The sequence below is a fragment of the Abramis brama genome, assembly GCF_963993115.1.
Source record: "Abramis brama genome assembly, chromosome: 20".
Taxonomy (NCBI): domain Eukaryota; kingdom Metazoa; phylum Chordata; class Actinopteri; order Cypriniformes; family Leuciscidae; genus Abramis; species Abramis brama.
Window position 1 is genome coordinate 32,400,959 of NC_139982.1, and position 10,000 is coordinate 32,410,958.

General features: G+C 47.8%; 1 protein-coding gene across 1 annotated transcript in view; it reads left to right on the top strand.

Moving 5' to 3' along the window:
• Positions 1 to 235: 235 nt before the first annotated feature.
• Positions 236 to 10,000, top strand: part of twf1a (twinfilin actin-binding protein 1a) — a 16,034-nt gene continuing 6,269 nt past the window's right edge. Inside the window, exons 1-3 of the mRNA XM_084095605.1 lie at positions 236 to 386; positions 1,672 to 1,749; positions 1,838 to 2,016. Coding sequence (XP_083951731.1) covers positions 251 to 386; positions 1,672 to 1,749; positions 1,838 to 2,016 — 393 coding nt within the window. The 5' untranslated portion in view covers positions 236 to 250. The remainder of the gene's footprint in view (positions 387 to 1,671; positions 1,750 to 1,837; positions 2,017 to 10,000) is intronic.

Here is a 10,000-nt window from a genome sequence, read left to right on the forward strand (position 1 = left end):
TGTTGTCTTCTATAAAGCTGCTTTACAGCAGGAATTGAAGTTTCCATCAATGATTCATTTTTTTTCTTCTCACAATTGTTTTATTATTATTTAAATATATGTATACAAAGACACAATATGCATTTCAGATGTTATAGTATATAAGGCTACGAGATCAAAACGAAAGAGCTATATACAGAGAAGTATTAAGAGCACATTTCTAAAATAAATATTTTTACACAGAAATGAGAAGTGAAAATGATGTCCGCGCATGCGCAGTGCGGGGGGAGGGTTGACGCGTCAGGGACACGTGACGTCACCGCTGCTCTGCTTCCTTCTTCCGGGATTGAGAGTCACCAAACATCATCCGCCGAGTGAAATAATGTCTCATCAAACGGGTATTCAGGGTAAGAGTGATATATTTTTATGATTTATAAATCTGAATCTGTATGATGACAATGCACGAGCGGCGACAGACTCACTTAGCGCCGAGATTAATTTAGAGAAATCAATGAAAATGTGAATAAACCGCGTCTGTCAGCCAGCAGTGGTTTCCCTCAGATCTCAGCGTTATGAATAATTTCATCTTGATGATTTATTTATCGTATGAGTGTTTAAAGATGGGCAGAGTTTTACTTCAGTGATCACGAGCACGGGCAACGCCTTCAGCGCGCGCGCGCTCACGCGCCATATGTAGCCTATAATATCACCATATGTAGCCTATAATAATATCACCATGTAATATATCATCATACTGTAGTTTATATCACCATACTGTAATATATATATATATATATATATATATATATATATATCATTATACTGTAGTTTATATCACCATACTGTAATATATAATCACCATACTGTAGTTTATATCACCATACTGTAATATATATCACTATATTGTAATATACATCCTCATCACACTTACTGTGGAAACCCATTCCACCACATCAGGAAATAAAACATGCTTTTGTAAATCATAACTATGACATAAAAAGGCGCAATTATGACATAAAAGTTATGATTATGACATAAAACTCATGATTATGACATACAACGTAGGAATAAGACATAAAAAGGCGAAAATATGACACACTGTCATATTTATTGAAATTATGACATAAAAAGGCAGAATTATGACATGCTAAGTCATATTTAATAGATGAAAAGTCAAAATTATGACATTAAAAGTAATATTTATGAGAAGAAAGTTTAAATTATGACAGTAAGTAATTTTTAGCTTAAGTCAACATATAACAGTCATAACAGAGAAAAAAGTCAATCAGGACTTAAAAGGTCAAAATTAGGACATTCTAAGTCATAATTATGAGATGAAAAGTCAAAAATATGACATAAAAAGTTATAGGCCTAATTATGACAAAAAGTCACAATCATGGCTTAGTCATAATTATGACTAACATATATAAAAATTAAACGTATTCTAATAATAGTAAATATATAATAGTATCTCAATAACTCAATCATCATCTATTATGATTATATATGAAATAATAACAGTTTATATAAAACAATGATCAGTCACATTGTCTGAAAACACGTTTTCTCTGTTTCTGACTAATAAAGAATAAAGATTGTTTGTTTTCATGGTTACGTCATTGACAGTGTTGCTACAGTCCTCAGAATAATATGAATGATATGAATATTGACGTGTGTGTTCTCGTTCTCCAGCGGCTGAAGAGCTGAAGGATGTTTTCGGCAGCGCCAGGAACGGACAGCACAGACTCCTGAAGATCGTGATTGAAAACGGTATCTGATAATCATAAACACTGCGATATTCCCCGAGTTATGAGTTACTGATGTGTGTGTGTGTGTGTGTGTGTGTGTGTGTGTGCAGAGGAGCTGGTTCTGGGCCTGACTGAAGCCTCCTCTGGTAGTTGGGAGGAAGACTACGAGCGTCTGCTTCTGCCGGTGCTGGAGAAAGATCTGCCGTGCTTCATCCTCTTCCGCCTGGACTCCAGCAACAGCCTGGGCCACGAGTGGGTCTTCATCGCCTGGTCACCTGACCACTCGCCCGTAAGACATCACTGCACATCACACTCTTCATCGCCTGGTCACCTGACCGCTCGCCCGTAAGACATCACTGCACATCACACTCTTCATCGCCTGGTCACCTGACCACTCACCCGTAAGACATCACTGCACATCACACTCTTCATCGCCTGGTCACCTGACCACTCACCCGTAAGACATCACTGCACATCACACTCTTCATCACCTGGTCACCTGACCACTCACCCGTAAGACATCACTGCACATCACACTCTTCATCACCTGGTCACCTGACCGCTCACCCGTAAGACATCACTGCACATCACACTCTTCATCGCCTGGTCACCTGACCACTCGCCCGTAAGACATCACTGCACATCACACTCTTCATCGCCTGGTCACCTGACCGCTCACCCGTAAGACATCACTGCACATCACACTCTTCATCGCCTGGTCACCTGACCGCTCGCCCGTAAGACATCACTGCACATCACACTCTTCATCGCCTGGTCACCTGACCGCTCACCCGTAAGACATCACTGCACATCACACTCTTCATCGCCTGGTCACCTGACCACTCGCCCGTAAGACATCACTGCACATCACACTCTTCATCGCCTGGTCACCTGACCGCTCACCCGTAAGACATCACTGCACATCACACTCTTCATCGCCTGGTCACCTGACCGCTCGCCCGTAAGACATCACTGCACATCACACTCTTCATCGCCTGGTCACCTGACCACTCACCCGTAAGACATCACTGCACATCACACTCTTCATCGCCTGGTCACCTGACCGCTCGCCCGTAAGACATCACTGCACATCACACTCTTCATCGCCTGGTCACCTGACCGCTCGCCCGTAAGACATCACTGCACATCACACTCTTCATCGCCTGGTCACCTGACCGCTCACCCGTAAGACATCACTGCACATCACACTCTTCATCACCTGGTCACCTGACCGCTCACCCGTAAGACATCACTGCACATCACACTCTTCATCACCTGGTCACCTGACCGCTCGCCCGTAAGACATCACTGCACATCACACTCTTCATCACCTGGTCACCTGACCGCTCGCCCGTAAGACATCACTGCACATCACACTCTTCATCGCCTGGTCACCTGACCGCTCGCCCGTAAGACATCACTGCACATCACACTCTTCATCGCCTGGTCACCTGACCGCTCGCCCGTAAGACATCACTGCACATCACACTCTTCATCGCCTGGTCACCTGACCACTCACCCGTAAGACATCACTGCACATCACACTCTTCATCGCCTGGTCACCTGACCACTCACCCGTAAGACATCACTGCACATCACACTCTTCATCACCTGGTCACCTGACCACTCACCCGTAAGACATCACTGCACATCACACTCTTCATCACCTGGTCACCTGACCGCTCGCCCGTAAGACATCACTGCACATCACACTCTTCATCGCCTGGTCACCTGACCGCTCGCCCGTAAGACATCACTGCACATCACACTCTTCATCGCCTGGTCACCTGACCGCTCGCCCGTAAGACATCACTGCACATCACACTCTTCATCACCTGGTCACCTGACCGCTCACCCGTAAGACATCACTGCACATCACACTCTTCATCGCCTGGTCACCTGACCACTCGCCCGTAAGACATCACTGCACATCACACTCTTCATCGCCTGGTCACCTGACCGCTCGCCCGTAAGACATCACTGCACATCACACTCTTCATCGCCTGGTCACCTGACCGCTCACCCGTAAGACATCACTGCACATCACACTCTTCATCGCCTGGTCACCTGACCACTCGCCCGTAAGACATCACTGCACATCACACTCTTCATCGCCTGGTCACCTGACCGCTCGCCCGTAAGACATCACTGCACATCACACTCTTCATCGCCTGGTCACCTGACCGCTCACCCGTAAGACATCACTGCACATCACACTCTTCATCGCCTGGTCACCTGACCGCTCGCCCGTAAGACATCACTGCACATCACACTCTTCATCGCCTGGTCACCTGACCACTCACCCGTAAGACATCACTGCACATCACACTCTTCATCACCTGGTCACCTGACCGCTCGCCCGTAAGACATCACTGCACATCACACTCTTCATCACCTGGTCACCTGACCGCTCGCCCGTAAGACATCACTGCACATCACACTCTTCATCGCCTGGTCACCTGACCGCTCGCCCGTAAGACATCACTGCACATCACACTCTTCATCGCCTGGTCACCTGACCGCTCGCCCGTAAGACATCACTGCACATCACACTCTTCATCACCTGGTCACCTGACCACTCACCCGTAAGACATCACTGCACATCACACTCTTCATCGCCTGGTCACCTGACCACTCACCCGTAAGACATCACTGCACATCACACTCTTCATCACCTGGTCACCTGACCGCTCGCCCGTAAGACATCACTGCACATCACACTCTTCATCGCCTGGTCACCTGACCGCTCGCCCGTAAGACATCACTGCACATCACACTCTTCATCGCCTGGTCACCTGACCGCTCGCCCGTAAGACATCACTGCACATCACACTCTTCATCGCCTGGTCACCTGACCACTCGCCCGTAAGACATCACTGCACATCACACTGTTCATCGCCTGGTCACCTGACCACTCGCCCGTAAGACATCACTGCACATCACACTCTTCATCGCCTGGTCACCTGACCACTCGCCCGTAAGACATCACTGCACATCACACTGTTCATCGCCTGGTCACCTGACCACTCACCCGTAAGACATCACTGCACATCACACTGTTCATCGCCTGGTCACCTGACCACTCACCCGTAAGACATCACTGCACATCACACTCTTCATCGCCTGGTCACCTGACCACTCACCCGTAAGACATCACTGCACATCACACTCTTCATCGCCTGGTCACCTGACCGCTCACCCGTAAGACATCACTGCACATCACACTCTTCATCGCCTGGTCACCTGACCACTCGCCCGTAAGACATCACTGCACATCACACTCTTCATCGCCTGGTCACCTGACCACTCACCCGTAAGACATCACTGCACATCACACTCTTCATCGCCTGGTCACCTGACCACTCACCCGTAAGACATCACTGCACATCACACTCTTCATCGCCTGGTCACCTGACCACTCACCCGTAAGACATCACTGCACATCACACTCTTCATCGCCTGGTCACCTGACCACTCGCCTGTAAGACATCACTGCACATCACACTCTTCATCGCCTGGTCACCTGACCGCTCGCCCGTAAGACATCACTGCACATCACACTCTTCATCGCCTGGTCACCTGACCGCTCGCCCGTAAGACATCACTGCACATCACACTCTTCATCACCTGGTCACCTGACCACTCACCCGTAAGACATCACTGCACATCACACTCTTCATCGCCTGGTCACCTGACCGCTCGCCCGTAAGACATCACTGCACATCACACTCTTCATCGCCTGGTCACCTGACCACTCGCCTGTAAGACATCACTGCACATCACACTCTTCATCGCCTGGTCACCTGACCGCTCGCCCGTAAGACATCACTGCACATCACACTCTTCATCGCCTGGTCACCTGACCGCTCGCCCGTAAGACATCACTGCACATCACACTCTTCATCGCCTGGTCACCTGACCACTCACCCGTAAGACATCACTGCACATCACACTCTTCATCGCCTGGTCACCTGACCGCTCGCCCGTAAGACATCACTGCACATCACACTCTTCATCGCCTGGTCACCTGACCACTCACCCGTAAGACATCACTGCACATCACACTCTTCATCGCCTGGTCACCTGACCACTCACCCGTAAGACATCACTGCACATCACACTCTTCATCGCCTGGTCACCTGACCACTCGCCCGTAAGACATCACTGCACATCACACTCTTCATCGCCTGGTCACCTGACCGCTCGCCCGTAAGACATCACTGCACATCACACTCTTCATCGCCTGGTCACCTGACCGCTCGCCCGTAAGACATCACTGCACATCACACTCTTCATCGCCTGGTCACCTGACCGCTCGCCCGTAAGACATCACTGCACATCACACTCTTCATCGCCTGGTCACCTGACCGCTCACCCGTAAGACATCACTGCACATCACACTCTTCATCACCTGGTCACCTGACCGCTCGCCCGTAAGACATCACTGCACATCACACTCTTCATCGCCTGGTCACCTGACCGCTCGCCCGTAAGACATCACTGCACATCACACTCTTCATCGCCTGGTCACCTGACCGCTCGCCCGTAAGACATCACTGCACATCACACTCTTCATCGCCTGGTCACCTGACCGCTCACCCGTAAGACATCACTGCACATCACACTCTTCATCACCTGGTCACCTGACCACTCACCCGTAAGACATCACTGCACATCACACTCTTCATCGCCTGGTCACCTGACCGCTCGCCCGTAAGACATCACTGCACATCACACTCTTCATCGCCTGGTCACCTGACCGCTCGCCCGTAAGACATCACTGCACATCACACTCTTCATCGCCTGGTCACCTGACCGCTCGCCCGTAAGACATCACTGCACATCACACTCTTCATCGCCTGGTCACCTGACCGCTCGCCCGTAAGACATCACTGCACATCACACTCTTCATCGCCTGGTCACCTGACCGCTCGCCCGTAAGACATCACTGCACATCACACTCTTCATCGCCTGGTCACCTGACCGCTCGCCCGTAAGACATCACTGCACATCACACTCTTCATCGCCTGGTCACCTGACCGCTCACCCGTAAGACATCACTGCACATCACACTCTTCATCGCCTGGTCACCTGACCACTCACCCGTAAGACATCACTGCACATCACACTCTTCATCGCCTGGTCACCTGACCGCTCACCCGTAAGACATCACTGCACATCACACTCTTCATCGCCTGGTCACCTGACCACTCACCCGTAAGACATCACTGCACATCACACTCTTCATCGCCTGGTCACCTGACCACTCACCCGTAAGACATCACTGCACATCACACTCTTCATCGCCTGGTCACCTGACCACTCACCCGTAAGACATCACTGCACATCACACTCTTCATCGCCTGGTCACCTGACCACTCGCCTGTAAGACATCACTGCACATCACACTCTTCATCGCCTGGTCACCTGACCGCTCGCCCGTAAGACATCACTGCACATCACACTCTTCATCACCTGGTCACCTGACCGCTCGCCCGTAAGACATCACTGCACATCACACTCTTCATCACCTGGTCACCTGACCGCTCGCCCGTAAGACATCACTGCACATCACACTCTTCATCACCTGGTCACCTGACCGCTCGCCCGTAAGACATCACTGCACATCACACTCTTCATCGCCTGGTCACCTGACCGCTCGCCCGTAAGACATCACTGCACATCACACTGTTCATCGCCTGGTCACCTGACCGCTCGCCCGTAAGACATCACTGCACATCACACTCTTCATCGCCTGGTCACCTGACCACTCGCCCGTATCGCCTGGTCACCTGACCACTCGCCCGTATCGCCTGGTCACCTGACCGCTCGCCCGTAAGACATCACTGCACATCACACTCTTCATCGCCTGGTCACCTGACCACTCGCCCGTAAGACATCACTGCACATCACACTCTTCATCGCCTGGTCACCTGACAGGTGACATCACCATAGACCCCTTTTCAGTTAGTAAACATTGTGACGTTTTTTTGTGGGCGGGGCTTAGGTGGAGGCAGAACGATTCCTCTGGCCGCTTCACTAACGCTAGTTGGTTGAGTTTTGTTAGCTTGTTTTTTTAACAATGACTGGAGAAAATCCGAAATCCGATTTTGTCTTAAAGGTGCACTGTGTAATATTGAGGAGGATCTGTCGACAGAAATGCAATATCATATACATAACTATGTTTTCAGTGGTGTATAAACCCTTACATAATGAACCGTTATGTGTTTATTAGCTTAGAATGAGGCGTTTCTCTCTACACACACCGCGGGTCTCCTTACATCCACATGTTTCTACGGTGGCCCTGAACGGACAAACACGTTTCGTCACTATGTTGTTCTTCGTGTAAAGAAGCTTCAGCTAAAGTCAGCGGATAAAACACTGACACAATTGGCGCTTTTCCACTGCATGGTACGGTACGGCTCGGTTCGGTACGGCTCACTTTTGGCGCATTTCCACTGCATGGTACGGTACGGTACGGCTCGCTTCGGCTCGCTTTAAATGGTACCACCTCTGTTGAGGTTCCAAGCGTACCGTACCGATACTAAAATGTGATGTGAAAACACTGCAGATCACTGATTGGTCAGACAGAATCATCACTACCAGCGTCATTGTATTTATGACACGAGACACTAAACCCGCTAGATTTAAATAGCCAGTAGACAACAGCCAGCGCTGTAGCGCCTGTTTTAAAAGTATTTGCTTTAAAAAAAAGAAAAAATCGTGGTCAGTGGACGAGGTGCAGACGTTCCTCTCGTTGGTTGCCGAGGAGTGGATGGGGAAACACGGAATGAAAAATTTGCATTTAATATGATGATATCATGGCAGTAGAGGCGGCAACTATAACGGTCAGTCCCACCCACTTTGAAGCGGTACTAACTGCAGTGGAAAAGGAACCGAGCTAAAGCGAACCGAACCGAGCCGTACCATGCAGTGGAAAAGCGCCAAATGATGAACAAGTGACAATAATATTCGCAATAACATCGTTTTACTGAATAATTAAGTAAACTTCTTTGTAAAGAAACCTCGTTGCTTAACCGGCTACTCTCTGCTGTCTCAGACGACGACATCACTTCCTGTCGGCCACTGTAACTTTTGTTGGGTGCAGTTCACAACATCACCACTAGATGCCGCTAAAAATCACACACTGCACCTTTAATGTATAAAGTCACTCACTGTCCAGGACCTTCATTATTTGAAAAAGTAAATTTTAACGGAGATTGGCCGACCCGTACACAGTCACTGAATGATGGAGGATCTGACAGGATCAGCGTGACCTCGGTCGAGTGGCCCGACTTCTACACCTGATAGAGAAACTGAGGGCGTATAAATTTTTAGATGCTTATAACTATATTTGCTGAATGGTCACGTACACGACTTGTGTGGTCCGACCCGCAGTTCTGCTTTACCGGCGCCGAGGCCAGAAGACGATCGTAACGAGTGACACTACAGTGCCATTTTAAACGTGAATGTTTTCTAGAAGTAAAAATTCTAAATGTATGTATTTGATTATTCTTTCTTACCACGTTCTTCAAAAAGTCTAGTCACAATCAATCACAACAACGTATACAATCACAGATGATTCACGAATAATCACAATAGTTTAGAAAACATTATGCGATAAAATGTCAAATTAAAGCCTGTACTGTATTCTGGCACCCAACAACACAACAAAAAGACATATAAATCCCGTTATGGAGTGAATCTGTGCTGGTTTGTATTGGCCACCTCCAGTTTTCCCTTTATTTTTCCTCCAGCTAATGCGAAAAAAGGGTCTATATATCATGTTCTTCAGATCAGTGTGTAGAGGAGCTCTACATTCTTACACACATTCTCACGCGTGTTCAGGCACGTCACTGACGTCTGTGTGTGTCGAGCTGATACACACTGATCTGGAACCTGCTTCACTCATTTACACACTGATCCTTCCGGTTCTTATCAACTGGTCTGAAACCTGATGCTGAAATACTTTATAGTTCTAGTCGTAGTACTTTTCTAATATTTAATTTATTATTATTACAGGAATTATTTGGAATTGTATTAATATTATAAAATATTTACAATAAGTCATATTTATTAGATGAAAAGTCAAAATGATGACATAAAAAGTCATATTTATGAGAAAAAAGTAAAAAGTATGGCATCGAAATTATGATGTAGTTTTGTATTTTTATTTTATGAAATAAAATATATATGTATATTATACAGTATTTTTATACATAAATAATTAATAACTAAATTAATAATTATAACCAATTATATATTTGTATTAT